Genomic DNA, 22,662 nt, shown 5'->3' with positions numbered 1-22,662 from the left:
CAACTTTTTGGTACTTTTACAGTTGTAAAATGCTGAAAATTTAGTTTACAGAGAAGATGAAATGTATCTCCTAGGAGATAACTCAGATGAAAAAAATCAATTGCATATGGGCCAAGGCGTTTAAAAAGTAGGTTGAATGGTTTACTGTCCCTTATCAGTGGCAGCCTATGAAGTGTCCCAGAGTTAGAAAAAGGTCAATAGTTCATGTATTTTATCTCTCTCAGCCCTCAGAAGTTGTATTATGCCAGGGAAACTTTTATGGCTGTAATTTGCTCATCAGTGATGTTCACTATATTCCCAACAAGGTACCGACAAGACAGAAGCTGTCACTTCCATGCCTAGAAATTAACTCTTTCAGGCAGCGAAATAAAGAAAGTAAACAGCCTGGTTATGCACTATACATACAAATATATCTTATTTTACCTCAGGTACACTTTAAAAAGTACAGGTTACACAAGTCATGAGATACATATAACTCGGCCGACACATATGGCACGCCGGTCGTAATAACATTACTGGAGAACAAGTTGGAGCTGTGAGGGACATTTTCACCCGTAAAACAGGGGACCCTTGCGGCACAATGGGGTTAAGTGGGGAATCAGAGCGGTACGCTCTGGAGGGCAGGCACAGTGGAGGCACAGAGAGACAATAGATGCACAATGGAAACACAGGAAGCAAAGCGTTCTGACTTGCACACAAATCCAACTTCTAAAAAGTTTTAGACCAAGAAAATATGCGGTGCCTGGTGATTCTGTTTCCTGTGCAATAACACCACAAATTTGGTAGGGATAGCAAATGCTCGAGCTTATTCATTTCCAATAAATGTCTACCTTCGACTCCTGATCTGAGTATTCATAACGTAAAGTGGATCCGAGATAAACGTTTACTCATTGCATAATTGTGTTCCTTTCATAGCCCAATGCTTTTTTTTTTTCGTTTTGATACTCTAATTCCCTATAAACTAAGCAAGCTTCGCCCACAGCTTCTCCAGTGCCTTGGCACTCTCAGACTCATGTAGCAAGGGCTTATGGGAGCTCAGTCTGGGCAGGAGGAGGTGTCACTAGCCAGAGATTTCAGAGGCAGAGGGGAGGAGGAGAGGGGAGTGAAGTTTTCACAGGCTGAGGGCTGGAGATGCAGATCAGCTTGCCTGTGTGTAATGATTACAAACAGAACATGGCTGCTCTCATTGTATCACAGGAAGAAATAATCATATCTTGTTGAAGCTGTTTGCAGCTAGATTTGCTGTGTAAACTATCTTAACTTTAGAGAAGATATGTAGACAAGTTACTTTTTAGTGTTTCATCTCGGATCAGCTTTAAAGGGAACCTGAAGTGATGGATATGGAGGCTGCCATATTTATTTCCTTTTAAACAATGCTAAAAACTACCCCCAATTTCTACCACTAACCACAAGCTCCCCACAAAACACGGTTTCCTATGTAGTAGCCATTAATCTACTATCCACCATGGGCACCCAACTCACTGGCACCTAATTACCAATAATTAACAGAGGAGTCTATTAGACGCCTGCCTATCCCTGTGCCCAAATAACTTGATTAATACATAGCCCATGGTCTGTAAATTTTAATTTTAAAGTCAGCTTCCTACCTAACTAAGATGTATTGGCACTACATTCACTGTTCTCATAGATTGGAGAATAGACCTTAAAGGGGCACTTATGACAGCAGGATATTTACCAAGTATCTGTTTGTATTAAGAGTGACCTCAGTGTGTCGCACAAGCAATGTTTGCTTCTACACAAAACATCAGCCCCCTCTCTCTCTCTCCCACTAGTCCTGAAGGACATTATAAAAAATAAATAAATAAAAAAAAAAAGTTTAGCTTAGCTTGTCCCACTGTATCCACCACTGGCTGTTCCCCCTAATGTAATGCCACCCTGATTAAGAATGCTACTCTGTGATGGACTGCTTAAAGGGGCACTATGGTGAAAAATTTTAAAATATGTGCAAACATACAAATAAGTACATTTTTTCCAGAGTAAAATAAGCCATAAATTACTTTTCTCCTATGTTGCTGTCACTTACAGTAGGTAGTAGAAATCTGACAGAAGCGACAGGTTTTGGACTAGTCAATCTCTTCATAATGGATTCTCAGCAAGGTTTTTATTCTTTATAAAGATATTCCCTTATTCCCTAAAAAGGATTTAAACAATGATGCTGGCCAGCTTCCTTGCTTGCTGCACAGTTTTTTGGCAGTTGGACAGAGGAACTGCCGTTCAGTAAGTGCTTTTGAAATCCCCTTTGAAGAGATAGACTAGTCAAAAACCTGTCGCTTCTGTCAGATTTCTACTACCTACTGTAAGTGAAAGCAATATAGGAGAAAAGTAATTTATGGCTTATTTTACTCTGGAAAAAATGTACTTATTTGTATGTTTGCACATATTTTAAAATTTGTCACCATAGTGCCCCTTTAAGCAGTCCATCAGAGTAGCATTCTTAATCAGGGTGGCAATTACCAGGCAATCTTGCATGGTCATCTATTTAAGGGGAGCTGGACAGCAGGCAACATGCTAACAACATTTTAAAAAGAATGTGTAAGTACCATGCACCCCATGCATAGTTATTCCCAGCCTGTTACACTTCTCCACTGGACAGAATTTAGACCCTCAAAGCTATGAAAGAACATCTGATATAAAGCAGAGCAGTGCTGCTCCAGGACAGAACTGCTTGTCAGTTGTTTTCAGGTGGATCAGGAAAGCAAGAATAAACAGCGCACTTATGAATTATGCAGTGATATACATCTCTTCTGTACAGCTTTGAAAACAAACACACTTACCTGCAAATTGAAGGTTGTCGGCTTTGTTGGAGAGCTGAAAATAGAAATAAAAGAATTAGATACATATATTAAAATATTCTCCACAAAGTAAAAACAAATTTGCTTATTCGCTGCTGAGAACCGTTGGGTGTTAGGCCTCTATTCCAGAAGCAGCTGAAGGCGATAAATTCACTGGCTGTCAGCTTCTCCTGTCCACCAGCTGGGCACTTGCTCGCACTCCGCAGGGGCGGCGGACCAACAATCCTAAACAAAACATTTGTGGAAGCCCATATTCGGGCGATTTCCACTAAGCCTGAATCAGAGCCAAATCTGCGGCGTGTGCCTGCATTCAAGCTGCATAGGGAAATACTGCTTATCTATTACATGGAAGGTCATCCAGATCGCACTGAGATGCGCATCTGGATGGCATGCTGCAGACCTCTTCACTACAGCTGTTATTCGGCTGCAGTTACACTCCAGTGGAAATAAGCCCTTCTTGTTTTGGTTTAAAAGGATTGAAAAAAAAATAAAAATCTAGGTTTGGAGATGAAACCGTCTCACTGATATCCACTGATGATCATCTTTATTTAGCTCCCACACCGAGTAATGAAGACCTTTTGAACATATTTCCATTTTTTCACAATCAAGATTGTTTGCCTCAGTCATAAAGTCTTATGACCACTTATCAAGCATCAGGGGTACCGGCCTTGAGTCTGACTTAATTCACTACAAGGAGACTGGGATATACAGCACTGGGTTATTAAGCACTAACAATGAAAAACAAGGAAAGAACACAGGAAAGTTGTAAGTCAGTCGACATTACACATACACGTTTATCATAATATGACACATCGCTTCCGATGCTTGCAAATGGTCAACTCCTGGAGTACAAGCAGAGCCAGGAAGAGAGCCGTGTCCCACTGGTAGTCACCTACAACCCACGCCTGGAAATCTTAAGAAAGATTGCAAAAGAACTTCATCCTGTTCTACACAAGGATCAGAGACTGAAAAAGATATTCCCTGAACCTCCCCTCCTAGCGTTCCGACAGCCACCCAATCTTAAGCAGATGATAGTGAGGAGTGCCTTAAATAGGCAAGAACAGAATAGAACATTCCCCTGCCGAGGGAAAACGTGTGGGACCTGTAAACACATCCATTCCACTGACAGGATACTAATACCAGGTACACAACAGGAATACAAAGTACAAGGCACCTTTTCCTGCGACTCATCTAATGTGGTATACGTGATCATGTGTGCAAAATGCCCCAAAGGAATTTATGTGGGAGAAACAAGTCAACCACTGCGTGATCGCATGACACACCACAGATCCACTATTAACAGCAGGAAAAAGGATATTACAAAATATACTGATCTCCCATTACCAACACACTTTTGTTTACCTGGACACAGTTTAAGCGATTTTCGCGTCACTGTATTAATGGGTGGCTTCAAATCGGGAAACATGAGACTAACACAAGAAACTAAGTTTATACATTGGTTCAAAACTGTAGAAGATGGTTTAAACAAGGACTTTAACTTCTTGTGCTGGTACGATGGGTTTTAAATGCCGCAATTCTTTAAATTTTTCTATCTTTTCATTCATTTTTGTGCCATATGCTGTGTAAGATGGTATTCACTGTCACTATTCATTTTATTTTTTTTCATGTGCTGGCTTTAAATGCCACAATTCTCTTAAGCTTAGAATTAATGGTGCATGTAACCAGGCCAGTTACCATTTGAACTCGGAATTTACAATGTCTCCCCATCACCAGAGTCTGCTTTATGTCATGTTGAGAATTCTACTGATCTTATCAATTTAGATAGGATGCCTGGGAAAGCCTCCTCAGTAACAGTTAAGGCATCTAATTACATTTATGTTTGCTAAAGAATGTTTCTCCTCTGTACGTCAGTGTATATAAGCTGTGTTTTTCAGTTTTGGTCAGGAACAAGTCCGACGAAGGCTTTTTATAAGTCGAAAGCTCACTGTTTATTCATCTCTAAGTTATCCAATAAATGGTATCATCCTGATTCAAAACTTCTTGCTTATGTTCTTAAAGGCTGCATGAATGTGTGTCATTCGAGTTCTCCTTTACCATGGATTTCATGTCACTGTAAAAACGGAAGACAAGAGTTTGCCTTTTTAAAACAGAAGGTATTTGCGATAAGTCATAATTCACGATGCATCACTGCTGAATATGCAAATCAACCTTTGTTGTCCCTGTAAGCTAAGCACACCTCCAGAACCGCTGGAATGCAATATGTCAGCTTGTTAATTCTTTAGAGCTGACATCATTGCATTCCAGCGGTTCTGAAGGTGTGGTCAGCTTACAGGGACAATAAAGTATGATTTGCATATTCAGCAGTGATGCATCGTGGGAGATATCAAAGGCTCACTCCAACCTAAATTATATATATATATATATATATATATATATATATATATATATATATATATATATATATATATATATATATATATATATATATATATATATATATATATATATATATATATATATATATATATATATATATATATATATATATATACATACATATAAATACACACACACACACACACACACACACACACCAAATACCGTCTGTTTTAAGGCGGCAAACTTGTTTTGCTTAAAATTTTAGTAAGAGGGCGTTCTGGCCCTTTGTAGCCCCTTACACACTCCTAAGAGTTCACCAGGAGCTTGCTTTATATTGTTATTGTCTAACAATATAAAAGACAAAGACAAACCCTTATATATCGCTTTTCTCCTGGCGGACTCAAAGCTCCAGAGCTGCAGCCACTAGGACGCGCTCTATAGGCTGTAGCAGTGTTAGGGAGACTTGCCTAAGGTCTCCTGCTGAATAGGTGCTGGCTTACTGAACAGGCAGAGCCGAGATTCGAACCCAGGTCTCCCGTGTCAGAGGCAGAGCCCTTAACCATTACACTATCCAGCCACTACAATTTCATTTACAATTAACACTTACAATTTCAACTCCACAAACATGCTGCGTTTCATGTAATAGAAGACTCTGTACATTTTCTACAGAGCAAGAACAATAAAATAAGCAAAGTTTCCGCTCTGCTGAGTAATCACTGTACCTAATAGTTCCACTGAAAAGAATGAAGAGTCAATCATTTTGACCTCCAATGCTTTTCAGCTTTGCCCTTGCCGAAGTGTCTATTTCAGCAATTGACAGTTTGGATTGAACTTCAGTTTCATCTGCACCATAGCTAGCTTCTGCTTCACAATATTCTGTTACACGCTTTGTATGCCAAACTTTATGTAATTGCTAGAGCTTGCATGGACAGAAAGGAGCTTGCCCTGCTCTAACCTCTGCGTATACTATATCTGCAATTAGCATTAGGACAATGGACATGGAGGCTCAAGTCACAATTCACCAACTGTTACCCAATACTCAGTATGAAAAGCAGAAGCGCAACAATGTAAAACCTTATAACAAAATAAGTCCCTCATACAGCGGTGGAGCTAAACAGTAATTAGGGTCTCAGTGTGAGTTTTACATTGGATCACCTCAAGCACTCTATACATCACAATTGATATGAAGGACCAAATCCTGCCAAGCACAGCTGCATTGTCAGAAAGGTGTGCGCAGGAGCACAAAACAGTTTGTTAATCATTACCACATTTCAAAACATATATTGAGGTGATCATTATCAGCATAGCACCAAACAGCAGCTAATACAGCAGTAGGGTTCCCTCTGGTCCAGGGGCACTGGTGCAGTCACAACCTCTACATTACCCATTGTTATGCCACTGAGCTCATAAATGAAATGAGTTCAGTTGTGCTCATATTTTTACAATTTTGTTTTATAAAGTATTATCAGGTAAAGCATGTTTACTGCAATAGAACAATAGCATACTAATGCTGGGAATACACGGGTCGATTCTGGCACTCAAATCTGCGCCTGATCGCTTTGCCCAATCAATTCTCTTCTTCCAATCTTTTTTCAATCCACTTCAATTACAAATCGAGCAGCAAAACGATCGAACGGTGATCGGACATGTCGGAAATTATCTAACCATCTTATCAGCTCAGAATCGAGCCGTCTATTCCCAGCATAAGAATATAATTTAAATGCCACATGACACAGGAGGGCTCAAATGTAAACTCTAAGGGCTGGTTCTCCACTTAAGCGCCTACGTCAGCAGGAGAGTTCTACCCCTGCGCAGTGACACAGGTTCACTCCCGCGCATACACAGAAGACACTGAATTATTGGGGGGGGGGGGGGGGGGGATGGGGCAATACTTCAGAGACTGGCAGAGGGACCCGGGAGAAGACCGAGGCTGTGGTAAAGGACACAGGTGACCTCTAGGGCTGGAAGAAGCCACAGATAAGTAAAAACAGATTTTATTACTCAACTCTGATATCCTTTAAAGAGACTCTGTATGAAAAAAAATGCCCCTGGGGGGTACTCACCTCGGGAGGGTGAAGCCTCTGGATCCTATCGAGGCTTTCCCTGTTCTCCTCCATCCCAATGCAGTCTCGCTCTGGCCCACGGAATGCACAGCCGACAATTTGTCGGGCTGTGCAATATTTACCTTTCCCTGTTCCAGCAGGGGAGCTGGTGCCGCTCTCCGCTCAAAAATAGCTGATCTCAATCGGGTCCGCTTTACTGTGCAGGAGCAAGAGACTTGCACCTGCGCAGTAGAGCGGACCTGACTGGGAGCGGCTATTTCCGCCTTTTTCTGAGGCGAAAGCCGCTGCTGTGGCTGCGCTGGAGCCAGGAAGGTAAATATTTACAACCCCGCTGTTCGGGGAGCTCTATCACTGTTGCCGTGGGACTTAAAAGGACGGGGGAAGCCTCAATAGGATACAGAGGACTCCCCCTGCCGAGGAGAGTATCCCCCAGGGGCATTTTTTTCGATACAGATCCTCTTTAAGGGTTAAAACCCCAGGAATGCCAAGTGGTTTAGTAGCATGAGGAAGTACCCAGGTGAACTATTCATATCAGTTACATACTGCTCCTTCACCTGATAGGAAGCCCACCTGCTAGTGTATGGTGGGTTTAGCACCAATCTGTATCTGTACATCTAAAGCAGCATTCAGTACACACATCCATATCTAAAAATATATTATGATGTTTCTTTTTCTTTCTATCATGTTTCTTCTGTTCCTTTCTGTAATGAGTATAAAACTGAGTATGCAGATAAATTATTCATAAATGCCACCAACTTTCCTCATGCCTACCAAGTGCATTAACTCTTCATTAAGCTATCCGCCATCTCCGCATTACTTTCATATGATACATTCAAAGCAGGTGGAGGCTGTGATTACTGGACTCTAGTAAGAATACCTTCCTGCCAACTGTAGGCAAATCCAATTTCCATACAGGAGTTCCACTGACAAATTTAATATTAAACCGAATCTGAAGTGAAAATAAACTTATGATATAATGATTTGTATGTGTAGTACAGCTAATAAATAACACATTAGCAGCAGATAGTCTAATATGGTTTCCAGTACAGGAAGAGTTAAGAAACTCCAGTTATCTATGCAAAAGAGCTTTACTGATCTCTCAGTCTTCAAATCCACAGAGAGCTCTGTCTTCTGGAGCTTATTAAGTGTCTGTCAGGCCTCCTTCACATCTAAAATGGTAATCGCAAAAGCAAGCGTTTTACAACATTCTGCATTTTATCTGCTTTCCCGACACTCCACTCCGCGCTGCGTTTTTGGTAAAAGCGCTTTTCTAAACTCTTTTCTAGAGTGTTTGTCATTCACACCCTGACGGAAGTCAGGAAGTGAACTCTTTGACCCTGAAAAGAAGAAATACAATGTTTTTATTCTAAAAAACGCTAACGCAATCGTCGCATAAAGCAGTTTTGTGAGCGTTTAGCCTATACCTTCCATTATGGCAAACACACCCCAAAAATGGTACAGGCGCCGTCCGCAAAGTGCTTATATGAATCTTATCAGAGATTCATTGCATTGTAGAGACAACAAAAAGTAAAAAACATTTTTTTTCCTTGAGTGATACAGAAAAGCCAGTTATTGCAATTTCCTTTCTGCGGGTCCATAGACAGGCAGCTGAATTCACAGCCAGTCGGCTGCTTTTGTGCATCGGCTAGATAGCAGCAGTTATACAATAATACAATACAATAACATTTCTATAGCGCTTTTCTCCCATAAGACTCAAAGCGCTTAGGCTCTCTCAGATTCAGTAATTGGTAGTAGGATGAAGTATTCACACAACAAAAATTATAATTCTGCAAATGCCAAACTGAACAGGTGGGTTTTCAGTCTGGATTTAAACACGTCCAGGGATGGAGCTGTCCTGATCTGCTGAGGTAAGGAGTTCCAAAACGTAGGGGCAGCATGACAGAAGGCTCTGGGACCAAAAGTTTCCAAATGGACTCTGGGTATGACTAGATTATTAGAACCTGTGGATCTGAGAATGCGGGGATTGCTATGCAGCTGCAACATATCTTTCATGTATTCAGGACCTAGATTATTCAGGGATTTAAATGTCAGTAGGCCGATCTTGAATAGGACCCTCCATTCTATAGGTAGCCAGTGAAGGGAGTGCAGGACTGGCGTTATGTGGCAGTGACGGGGTTGGTTGGTTAGCAGTCTGGCAGCAGTATTCTGTATCAGCTGTAGGCGGTACAAGACCTTTTTTGGAAGGCCAGTGTAGAGAGCATTGCAGTAGTCCAGTCGGGATGTGATGAAGGCATGGACTAAGGTTGGCAGATCTTATGGGGGGATGAGGTGCTTGATTTTTGCTATGTTCTTCAGGTGAAAATAGGATGATTTCACCACAGCAGAGATTTGAGTTCTGAAGTTTAAATCCCCATCAATTAGAACTCCCAGGCTACGCACATGATTAGAGCTGCGTAGATCCGTGCCTCCTATTCCCAGTGGTGAAGACTGCAAGTTAAGTTGTTCTGTTGTCATGCGCTGCCCTCCAATCAGAAGGACTTCAGTTTTGTATGCATTTAGTTTCAGCCAGTTGTCAATCATCCATTGCTGTAGTTCACGTAAGCAGGCGTTTATAGTTAGAGTTGGGTCTGTCACACCAGGCTTGAAGGAAAGATATAGTTGGGTGTCGTCTGCATAGCAGTGGTATGTCAGGCCATGTTTTTGGATTAGTTTTCCAAGCGGTATCATGTAAATTGTGAAAAGCAGTTATAACAACATGCGTGTCAAGTGCTGACACTTGGTAGTGTTACTCCGCGGCATGTTGCGTTTGTGCATGGCTGCAGCCAGATCTGACACAATAAAGAAAAAAAAAAATATAGGACAGGGTCTAAAAACTAAGCACACCATTGAAAAACTAACGGGTACTTTGAAACTAACACCTTGTGTAGTAAGACACCGTTTTGTGCAGAGTAACATAGCATAATTCAAAGTCTATGAACAGTTTGCACCTCATCAGATTCCATAATTAAAAATGTAGGTATTGCATTGTGTGGTTAGAAGTGCACAAGTTGACACACAGTCAATGAAGGTGCAAATTTGTGAATTGCTTCTTTACATGTGTTACATCTCTAGGGTGAAGCTAACCTTGAGGCCCCTTTTACACTTGCATTGGAAATCTGCGTTGTGTTACAGCTGGGCAACACAAAGACAATGCAACGCAATGGGGCCTAGCTAACTTACCGCGTTGCGCCGAAAGTGCCCAATCGGCCGCCGGGCCACTGTAGTCAAGAGCGGGTTACTGGCCAACTTCGGTGGCAATGCAGTGGTGGGGGAAGTAATGTGAGTCAATGGGCAATGCAGGAACTTAAAAAATGTTGACAGCAGTGGTGTGGCGTGTAACAACGGGAATACGATGGACCCAGGAATCCCAGTGACATACTTCCTGTCTAGCAGAGAGTATATCGCTGGTCGAGAGGCAGCGCTATGCATCTGGACCTGTTGGTGCATTCTGCTGCAGGGTCATGTGTGTTATTTTTGTGGATTGTAGTGCAATATGGCAGGGGCAGGTCATCGCACCTTTCTAGTGTAAATCGGCCTACATTTTTAATTTTTTTTCCTCTGAACCAGGCTTGAATATTTCAACAAACATCTCTCACTGCAGGATGCCTCATTATTATATGCTCCGTTTCCATTGCAATGGTCGGCTTTAATAACATTTATAATAATTGGACTTCCTCTCTTTTTCTAGCATAAATATTCAGAGTTTGTCTAATCTTTTAACGCAGCCCCAACTGGGTAAGAAAAACAAAACTTGTGCAAAGCTTTAGACAATCTGTAATTGAATTTTTAGCAATTTGTGTAAAGTAAATGTTTTCCTAAATTAGAGCTAAGTGCATTCTTAGGGAGGATTGTTTTATTTTGCTTTGCTTTGCTGTCCAGCAATGTAACAGGGCCGGTTTAGTTCATACCAGAGCCGGCTTGTTTGAGGCCTTCATAAAATCTCCAGTGAAGAAAGAATGCTTGGCAAGCACTGATCCACCTGCAGCCAGTAATCTGCAGATACATCACATGTTTTGTGTAACTGAAAGGCTGCATTCTCACTGACACTTAGCAATGAGAAGGAGAGCAGCAGCCTGATTCAATGACGGCTCTCTCTAGCGTTTAGGTCAATGTATGACACAGCAATAAAAGCCACTACTGAACTGTCTTGTTGTGTCTACAGCTGTTCATCACCTCACCCAGCATTTACAGCTGCTACTGTTAATAGCTTCACTCCTTGTTAATACCAATAGATCACTTGTTAAGTTTCATTCAATCGCTACACCACCAATACACAAAGGTAAAGCTTTTTGATGGGTACACCAGGGCATTAACTACAAATTTTATTGCGCTTTTCTCCATGGGGACTCAAGTGCTGTGAACCTGCATTATGCAGTCTCGAAGGCTCAGGAGAAGAGATGGGTTTTTAGCCTTTTCTTAAAGCTGTCCAGAGAAGTAGCCTCTTACGCTGATTGTGGAAGGGAGTTCCATAGAGTAGGGGCAGCATAGGAAAATGCCCGAGCACCAAATGCATTTAAGTGGATCCTGGGAATAACCAAATTCATCTTGGCAGAGCGGAGGGTGCGTGGAGGGGCATGTAGGGGCCCTCCAGCAAAATGTTCCCTTCACCCGGTCACCTTCACTCAGTCAGAGGCCCATCTCACAAGGGTCATAAAGCAATTGTGGCCATCATGATCTTCACATCCATAACAAGAGCAGCCACAAGAATACCATAATAGGAGGAAGGACCCCCGTATTGGAGGGAGTGAAAGATAGTAGTATGGGACCACCCCACTCTTCCAGGCCCCCCTTAAATAGTAAACCCAACATCTCCACCTTTGCGGAACTTCCTCAGTGACAGTGGGGTTCATTTTATAGGATGTGAGAATGGCACAGAATACTGGAGAGAAGAGGTGATTGATCCAGAAAAATATGGACTGGATTCTTAAAGAGAGAAGGCTATTGGGTGGCAAAGGTTTACCTTGTCTGGGTCATAGCAGATAACAGGGATGGTGGCTATATTGCTACCGAAAGAGGCTGGTTTCATACTGGATCATTGTGTAGCCTGTAAAAACCAGATTGCAATGCAACAGAGGGGAAAAGTTACATCATGTGTTACACGTGTGATGCCATGCATGTAGTAAAGCATATAGTATCAAAAGTATTGAGAAAACGAGAGAGAACACAGAGAGCCCAATATAGTGCAGTATGTACTGGACTGATGTGGGTAATGAGAGGCAAGTATTCAAAGTTATACTCACAAACATGGGTTACCACTAACGCAACCATTGTAAAGGCAGGTGGGGAGATTAGACCTGTCCCCACTCAGGATTAAGAAGAAGTCGCTCTGTGTAGATCTGGAAACAAGGGGTTAAGCATCCTTTCACCATGGGTGGACACGAACAATGTGGAAATGAACATAGGCGACAAAAGGATAAAAGTAGCTAAAACTTAAAAAAAAAAACGGGGGAGGCAGTGGTGGACTTACCTCCTCCAAGCAGACACAAAAACAGGTTGATATTATAGCAACAAGCACATTTATATAAACTCCAAAAGGTCAAAGCAACACATTTTGCAGGCGTGACCCCACTTCATCAGGCAATAGGGGATGGAGCATACAGAAACAAGTGTCTGAGACGCAGCCTAGCACCTCTGAAAAATATGAAACGTATGCTTGACAGCAACTATAAAACGCACACATTGTCCAGCAGCACAAAGCATGCCTTGCGTTGTTCAGACGCAATACGCCACACACACACACCACTGATGTGAGCCTTCATTACATTACAATATAAACTAATATAAATATAAAGCTTTTGAGGTGCAATTTTATTGTCCAATGAATGCACTGCTACATGTCAGTGTGAAAGTAGCCTACAGTTTGTGCTACTGCAGTTGCCAGTGGACCTGAACTCTTGCAAAAGGACAGAAGGAAAATAGAGAGAAATGCAACCTGTATGTAAAGAGTTTAGCCAGTCTAATCCCCCCTTATCTGTGACTAATCAGAAGTGTAGTTTGATCTCTCAGCAGTGTCAGAGCAGCTAATTTGTAAACACAGGATGTTAAACCTATCTTTGCTTCCATGAAAACAGGAAGTAGACACAATGCAGATTTATATCAGCTGTAAAGAAGGTTTTTTTTTTCTTTAAAAATTATGCTGTTGCTTATCTTTTACAGCAGAGAGGAAGTTCTGAGTTCTGGTCCGCTTTAACACTCACAAGCAGCAAATTAAGTTAACATAATATATCACTAAGTTACACAGCATTAGAATGCACGCATAAATGTTTAAGAGCAGTATATCACTATAAATATAGGCTGAAGAAGGTCAGTGTTCTCCCCAGAAAATGTTTCCAGCCGGGTGGCATGAAATAGTAGCCAAGTGGCATGAAATAGTAGCCGGGTGGGGCGAGATGAGAATGCAGGACCAGTGCTTCGGTGAGCAACTCTGCTTACAGCATAGGAGGAGGTGACCCGATGACATCCGGTTGGTCACCAAAACTAGCCCGGTGGCATGAAACAGTAGCCGGGTGGCATGAAACAGTAGCCAGGTGGGGCGAGATGAGAATGCAGGACCAGTGCTTCTGTGAGCAACTCGGCTTACAGCATAGGAGGAGGTGACCCGATGATAGCCGGTTGGTCACCAAAACTAGCCGGGTGGAGCACCCGGCTAAAAGAGCCTGGGGAAAACACTGAAGGTATTCATCTTAAATAAAACTACAGAGAGTTTTATGTATCAGAAGAAAGTCCTTGCTGTGTTGCATGCGATTTCATAACGGCTAGTTTACTATGCATTCAGCAGTCCACTAGGTTGAAAAGTGATCCAGAAGAGGGTTTCAAAAATATTTGGCACCTGAAAAAAAAAATTTGGTTCCTCAGCCCCTTCACCAAACTAACCCATGTGGATTTTTTTGTTTCTGTTTTTTGTTTTATTTAGCAAATTGTTCAGTCTGCACTACAACATGGTGACAGGACAGAGGGCGCCACTGTAGTTAGCCAAAACCTCCATTGCTAAGGTTAGCATACTGTCAATCAACTGCTGGGCCAAATCCTGATTGATGACATAGTAATCCATTCTTTCATAATCTATGCATGGAGTGTGTAAGGATTTGTGGGGTTTCTCTTCTTGAGGATTGACCATAAGTTCTCAATTGGATTAAGGCCGGTGGAGTTTCCTGGCCATGAACCCACAATTTCAGTATTTTATTCCCGAGCCATTATTACTTTGGCCTTATGGCACAGTGTTCCATCATGTTGGAAAAGGCATGGTTCACCAAAATGTTCATCGGTGGTTAAAATAATTTGCTGTCGCAGGATGTTCTGGTACCATTCTTTATTCAAGGCTGTGCTATGTGAATGAGCCCACTCCCTTGGATGAGAAGAAGCCCCACACATGGTCTCAGGATGCTTTACTATTGGCATGAGGCAGGACTGATGGTAGTGCTCATCTCCGGACAATTTTACCAGAAGTCCCAAACATTCAGAAAGGGGTTTCATCAGAGAATTACTTTACCCCAGGCACAATTATAACAATGACAGACTACAAACAAATTTTTCTCAAGAAAAACAAAAATGAAGGCGGAAAAATGTGAGGAGTGCATTTTTTAATTTTCTTAGTGCTCTTCACACGGTTAGCTGCAGGCAGTGAATCCACTACCTGTCAGCTGTTTGGTCCGTCCACCAGGCATTGGCCGCAGTTGCACTCAGAAGTGACATGAGGCGGTTCTTTGCTGCGTGGTAACCACACTGCATGTTAAATGCTGGCACACCTGGGGGTTATAAACACAGCTGGAAGGAGCTGTCAGCAGATCAGAGGCATTGAGCAAGCAGTTCAGCTGTCCGTGTGAAAGGGCCTAAATAGAGTCAGGAAATGCGAAAGCCTCAGTATAAGCTTTGAGCCTTGCAGTGGATAGAGCTACTAGTTACAATACACAATAATACAATTGGTCATTCAATGCAGGGAAACCTTCACTTTAACTCTTTCTGGACTGACGTGGTTGAAATCTATGTCATGCTCGTTGCTCTGAGCCTCTGACACAAGGTAGATCTCTCAATTGAAAAGTTTAAAGGAGAACTGTAGTGAGAGGTATATGGAGGCTGCCATATTTATTTCCTTTTAAGCAATACCAGTTGCCTGGCTATTCAGCTAATCCTCTGCCTCTAATACTCTCAGCCATAGGCCCTGAACAAGCATGCAAGCAGATCAGGTGTTTCTGACAAATTTAGACAGATATGACAAGATTAGCTGCATGCCGGTTTCTGGTGTGATTCAGACACTTCTTTAGGCAAATAGACCATCAGGGCTGCCAGGCAACTGGTATTGCTTAAAAGGAAATAAATATGGCAGCCTCCATATCCCTCTCACTACAGTTCTCCTTTAATCTTCTGGCATCAGTCAGGAGCTGCACTGATTGGCTACTGATCACTACGAACGCTGTTGATCACAGTGATCGTGGAGGTAAAGAGGCGCCTCACCTGTCCACGTTCCCCAGACGATCGCTACGCACATCCGTCAGCTGCCAGCCTGTACTGAAGCATGTACTGGCCAGGCTTGATGATGTCATCGAGCCAGGACCCTGGTACATGCTTCAGTATGGGGCCGGCTGCTGTGATGTCCGTTTGTCGCCGGAGATGTAATACTCACCCCGGCATTGCTTTCTGCTGCCAATCTCTGCATGGGGGGGGGGGGGGGAGGGATGGTAGACCCGAGACTACCAGGGAATGTTGGGGGGGGGGGGGGGGGGTTGGGAGGCACTAGATCACCACGGGTTATCTATTTGGGGAAAGGGGGGGGGGCACTAGATCATCAGGGAAAAGGATCCTCTGGTCCTTGAGGGGAAATATGCCAGGCCTGAAAGGGTTAAAAGCAGAATGGAGATTCAGAGTATTACAGATGTTTATTTGAACAGAATCTGTAGTTAAAAGGATCCAGAGGCTTTCCCCTCTGGTAACCCAGAGGCTTTTTCCTTCAGGTTTTCAGTAAAACAAAATGTACTTCAAATTAAAGTACCAGGAGATGCCAGCAAGTACCACACCAATATTACAAATACACTTCTCATAGTCTCAATCTGTAGGATGATATTTCAACCTCTGAATGAAATCGTTCTAAAGTCTCCTCTCTTAGCATTCCATAATACAGTAAAGGTGCATATAAACAAATTGATTTTCCCATTAAATTCCCTGTAGATTAGATCACTTATCGAATGAGATGGAAATTTACTTTTTTAAAAAATGGCCGAATGATCGACTTTGATAAAAAAAAAAAAAAATCAAAAGCAATGATCAGACAAGGTCAATAAGAGGTGGGGCAGGGTGTATATATACACACACACGTGCCACCTGCTGAATTGGGCGGCAAATGATGCAAATACAATATAAATGCGATATACGATAGTAAACTCCATGGGAACAGGAAAACTGGTTTACTACAACAATGTATGTACCAATTTAATCTACATCAGATATTGTCCTACAGATGGCCCAAGCATGCCCTGCTATATTCTCTGCTGCCAAGGAGTAACTCTGTCCTTTCATTGGAGGTACACTACAAGCACTTGAACATTTGGTGGACTACAAGGTTATACATACCTTAGGGCTGCATAGCTGGCTGGACAAATTGCTGGTACAGTATCCAGGGTTCCTTAAAAATTGCAGCCATCACTGAATAGAGGCAGCCACTCACTTCCTGTTAGTGGCTCAGATACCTCTGTGGGCAGGGCTTGCAGCCAGGGCTGTGGAGTCGGAGTTGGAGTCGGAGTCGAGGAGTCGGAGTAATTTTGGTCACCCGGAGTCGGAGTCGTGGTTTCAGAAACTGAGGAGTCTGAGTCGGAAGATTTTTTTTTACCGACTCCACAGCCCTGCTAGCAGCACATGTCCTGTAAAACTTTCTGCTCACACTTGAGCCTCTCTTCAGAATGCAGTCAATCATAATAAGCCACTTGCATCTGTAATGCAAGTGGCTCTGATACCTCCCGCTTGCTGGACTTAGCACTCTACTCTCCAATCTCCTTTTGCAGCGAGTAGGCCTGCTCTGATCGGCACTATAAATGAAAGTGGCCTGTATTGCGCTCTACACGTTGCCAGGAGCATCATCGCTAACAAGATAAGAGATACCCGGGAGGGTGTACAATCTCATGAGAGGACTGTGAAGATTTTTTTCAGTGAGTGCAAAGTGGAAGCAGTAACACTGCATTCTTTTTTTTAGGTTCACAATATTCCTAATTTTTCCAAGCTGATTCTTTGTACGGTACTGTTTAGGCAGCACTGGTGCTATTCTTTTTGTCTTACAAATGTTATGATGCATCAACTAACTTGCAATCATCCTGAAGTAAGCAGTAGACCATGGGTGTCACACTGACATGACGCATGCACTGCCCACTGTTTACTATATCCAGAGTCAGCATCACGTAGGGGCCAAAAATATGTTTACTATAACAGAAGTTTTATAATATCAAAGTTTACTATACCAGGCGTTGCTCCCATAGACGTATAATGGAGATTCACAGGGACCTGGAGAAGTAGTTTACTATACCCAAATGTTTACTATCCCAGAGGTTATTATAAAAAGATTAGCATACCCAAGCCCGTTTAAAAACGGGCTCTAGGTCTGTGTTTCACGACGCCCCCGCCGCATATTACTGCGCACGCACCCGGCCACCCGCTCACACACCCGCCCGGCTCCCTGGCCCCGTCCTCCTGTCTCTGTGAGGCTGCATCCGTGCTGCGCACATGCGCAGTAGCAAAAAGCAGGGACCCAGCTAAACAGGGACAGTGTGACGCAGGGACACAGGGGTTTATTATAGAGGATTATACTGTAGTTAAAATACCAGTAATATAATACTGACTAATATTTTACTATAGACTCACCCGGCACTGTTCTCACACTAACCCTCTCTTTTAATGTCTAATACTAACTTCCCCTTTCAGAAATCATGGGGTAACATAGCAATACTTTGAATGCCCCTCCCCACACACACACACAAATGACAAATACAAGCTCCCCTCCCCCACATACACACCAGTTTTAGGTAGCTCTCGAAAATCACTATTCATAGGTACCCATCAGAATTAATGTAGTCCCAAGCATAGGTAGCCAGAGGGCCTCCTAATCAGGGCTGTGGAGTCGGAGTTGGAGTCAAAGCAATTTTGGGTACCTGGAGTCGGAGTTGGAGTCAGACTGTGGTTTCATAAACTGAGGAGTCTGAGTCGGAAGTCGGATGATTTTTGTACCAACCCCACAACCCTGGTAAGAATTAGACTAAGGAGTCGGAGTCGAGGAGTTGGAGCCATTTTGTGTACCTGGAGTCAGAGTTGGAGTCAGATGTTTAATAAACTGAGGAGCCGGAGTCGGATGATTTTTGCACCGACTCCACAGCCCTGCTCCTAATATTAGGTAGACCCAAGTATGGGATTCTAGAAGTATCTCCTTCAAGAGCAAAGGAGTAGAACCCCCACCCTGGCACAGGTAGCCCCCTAGTTTCAGTCACCAGAGGGTCCCCCAGTATTAGGTAGATCCAAGTACAGGATCCCAGAAGTAGCCCCTATTATTAAGTGGCATCCCCTAGTATAGGCAGACAGAAGTAAGCTGTAATACAGATAGTCTGAGGTACTTCACAGTATTAGGTAGCCCCCAGTAGCCAGAGGGATACTCAGTATTAGGTTCCCCCCCATAGCTAGTTGGCAGAGGAGCCCCCAGTATTAGGTAACCGCCATAATAGGGTGCCTGGAGTACCCCCCCCCCCCCCCATATGTATAAGTAGCCCAGCTAGTATGGATCACCAGATGGGCCCCAGTATTAGGAAGGACAGAGTATAGGGTGATAAAGATAGCTCCTTCACGAACAAGTATAGAAACCCCTACAGTATAGGAATAACTCACTGACCCCCAGTAGAATGTCAATGTTTTACCAATATTCTGCTTGGAGCTATTCCCGACGCCTAAATTCTCACGGCACCTGTTTATAATGTACGCGTCCTCACCTGCTAGTGAGTGAGGATGGAAAAAAGGGAGTTTCTGCCAGAAAAGAGTTAATTATCTTAAGAAATCTTTCGTGCTGTCAGTCAGCGGACGTTCTGATGCAAAAATAGCAGTGGAAAGATATAAAGAAAAATGACAATGCCAGGAAGGGGGATGGAAGACATTGTGACAATCTGCAGCATTCTACTCTGTCTAATGAGCCATACAGTCTGCCTACGTACACAAGGGCTCAATGGCTCCCATTTCTCTAGGTAGTATCAATTACGGAACATGTTTAGAAAGAATATGCAGATTGCCTTTCACCACTGTACCAGCAAGTGGATTTTATTGTGCTCCATGCTCAGATGAGGTGCTGATATAGTATAATCAATTAGTCTGTTCCCAGAGACAAACATGAACAACTGTTATCGCCAGAACAACAAGGACAGGCAGCAAATGTGGAGTCTCCTGTCACTAACCGATATTAATGAAGCACTTCACACAGGAGAAAGTGTTCTGTAATGACAGATAACTGCTTCATCATGCAGTGATCAACAGGGTCATCTCACTGCAGGATATTCTCAGGAGAGCGGTCTATTTCCCTTCAAATGCCTCATAGGTTTAACTCTCTTCACTGCAACATGCAGTAGAAAAGTGTCTTATATTCGGCTGTATAGAAAGTCAGATATAAACTTGCCATCTTATTTGCAATCATTCAGCTTTATGAAAAAACGACAGAACTCTCCTGGTGCATCTCTTCTACTCACGGGAGTGAATAAGCTAATCATTCCTTTAAGTCTCTATGAAGCCATATGCACATCCTGAGCTGCTGGTATACAGTATGTGTACAGCCTGCGGTATCGTGGGGGGTTCCTCCTCGGTCATCTAAAGCTGAATAATTTCAAATGCCTTTTGATTTAAAGTGGACCCGAGAAGACTCTCAGAGAGGCACTTATGCTTGCTACACAGCCATAGCAGTTAAGGCACCTGTTTTTTCACTGACCTGAGGAAGTGGGCAAGCACCTGAGAAACACGTTGTCAATTTTAGTGGTGGCGTAGTGGTTAGTGCTCTCGCCTTGCAGCGATGGGTCCCTGGTTCATATCCCAGCTAGGGCACTAGCAGCACAGAGTTTGTATGTTCTCCCCATGTCTGTGTGGGTTTTCTCTTGGCACTTCAGTTTCCTCCCACATTCAAAAAACATACAGATTAGTTAATTGGCTTCCACGTAAATCGGGACTAGATTACGATGCATACACTATACATACATAGACACATGACTATGGTAGTGAGTCCCTCTGAGGGACAGTTAAGTGACAAGACAATATACTCTGTACATCGCTGCGGAAGATATCAGCGCTATATAAATAATGTGTTCAGAGGTTGCACAATACAAAAGGCGCATTTCCAATCCAAGGACCGGCACCACACAATTCAATATATGCATCAATGAGAGCATGACTCGGAGGTTTAAATGTGCTGCTGTTACGCAAGCCAGTATCACGCAGATACAGCCTAGTGTCCTCACGACATTCTTCACCATCAGAAGATCGTACAGGAGGTAAGTTACTAAAGAATTGCTTCAATTTCAAAGTACGAAAAAAACGATGTAAGTCCTGCTCAAGCTGAAAGAAATCAGGCAAATTAGTCAGACTAAAGGATAGTCCATAGTTCAAAACCTGTTCCTCTATTGCCGTTAAACCATAAGAAGAGATATTTACCACTAATGTCCCTTCTGTTAGTGACCCCTCCTGGGCCTGAGGTTCATGGCCTTCACTGGAGGCTTTCCTTTTGGACCTCCACCGGCGGCCCCCCCGTCTCCTCCTACGTCTTGGGGGTGACTCGGGGAAGCATCCCTTGGTGTATTGGCCTCATCTGAGGAGCCAGTGCCAGAGGCCCCACCTCCAGGGCGTCGTCTAGGTGGAAATCTCCTTTCATCGCAGCACGCCTGATTGGTGAGTTCATATTTGATATTTGTTAATTTCATTGGTCTGTTTTGACCCTTTTAGTCTCCCATCAGGTCCTCTTCTCTTCTGCTGCCGGGATTGGTTAACACACATCCCTGAAGGGGCGTGTATATTAGTATATATGTATGTGATGTGTATTGTATTATGTATGACCCTTAAGCAACTTGAGAAAGGCCTTGCGGCCGAAACAGCGTCTGTTGTTGCTGTCTTCATGGAAATAAAGTAATCGAGCTTACTTTGCTTTGTGTGGTGCCGGTCCTTGGATTGGAAATTGCTGTGACCCCTTGAGTACTGGGGTGGGACCTCGGCACACCGTTTCGGATTATCCACATTGGTGCTCCTGATTTTCTGTGGCCAATACAAAAGGCGCAGTGCCACTCAGAAGTTGTGTGAGCACCTTGCTGTAGGTGGCTGCAAAAAATTACAAAAGCTCTATAAAGACATAAGTGTAACATGCTTCCTGGGTGGTACTAGTAGCTCAGTGATGGATTTAGCTTTCATATACAAAAATACACTTCTCTGTTATTCTCCAATTTCTCCTGACTCTAAATCTCGCTTTCTAACATATAACTAGGAACTCTGCTATGATGATTGAAGACCACACTTCAGTAAATGTGCCATGAAGCTTATAAACACAGGAGACAAGAATTATACCCTTTCTGGACCAGTGGCCACAAAAGGGAGTAAATACTGCTGCTTCTGGCTGCTCTGGTGCAGACCGCCAAATATATTTAGTTCTGCAGTTTACCCAGCAGTTTTCTTCTCCATAACAAAGAGGGCACTGATGCAAGCAAGCTGAAATACACTAACAGCTTCCCAGAAAAGCATCACAATGCCCCAGATACTATTTCTTCTCAAGTCTAAATATTTCCACACAAAAAAAAAATAAAAAATGTATAATTCACACAATCAGCATGAAAACAGCTGCTCTGTGATGAACGCTCACTATACAGTCCTATTCCAGGCTACTGAAAGCACACAGAGCCAGAAACAGACGCGACAATCTGAATGCCTCATATATACACTTACTGTAAAGGGGCACTAGCTGTAAGACTTGAAGTAAGCAGCTAGGCTACTCCCTAGCAAGGTGCCAGTGTGGGTAAAATTAGGACTTTTCATCCATGCAACACCCCAATATTTTGTTCTGCTTATGAGCTGATGCAGGAGATTTTGGCCGTTTTAGTGCATTTACTACAAGAAAAATCCACGGTTGTCAGAATAAAAGTGCTTCATAAACCAAAAAAACCAACAGTGATTACACACACAATTACTATCAACCACATGGATAGGGACTCAACTCCCTGGGTGATGGTCTACCTGCAGTTTTGCATCCGTGCATTCACGTTACCACCCGTCAACGCCATCTACTGTACTGTCCACCGCTCGTCCCAAAACCAATCAGAGCCTGGACAAGCAAAAAGCTCCTTGTTAAAAATAATTTTAAAAATCTAGGAGACTTACCTAGCAACAGGAAGGATCCTCATTGGTCCACCATGAACCAATGAGAATTTTCTCTGTTGAAGCAGGATTCCAATTGGTTGTGTAAACCA

The 22,662-nt window shown here is 43.0% G+C and overlaps 1 protein-coding gene across 1 annotated transcript in view; it reads right to left on the bottom strand.

The window, feature by feature from the left end:
• Window positions 1-22,662, bottom strand: part of WDR44 (WD repeat domain 44) — a 142,546-nt gene that overhangs the window by 80,192 nt on the left and 39,692 nt on the right. The window contains exon 2 of the mRNA XM_068250933.1: window positions 2,796-2,829. Coding sequence (XP_068107034.1) covers window positions 2,796-2,829 — 34 coding nt within the window. The remainder of the gene's footprint in view (window positions 1-2,795; window positions 2,830-22,662) is intronic.

Source organism: Hyperolius riggenbachi, chromosome 8, assembly GCF_040937935.1.
Source record: "Hyperolius riggenbachi isolate aHypRig1 chromosome 8, aHypRig1.pri, whole genome shotgun sequence".
Taxonomy (NCBI): Eukaryota; Metazoa; Chordata; class Amphibia; order Anura; family Hyperoliidae; genus Hyperolius; species Hyperolius riggenbachi.
The sequence above is the reverse complement of the archived record's forward strand: the minus strand, read 5'-3'. Positions and strand labels throughout refer to the sequence as shown.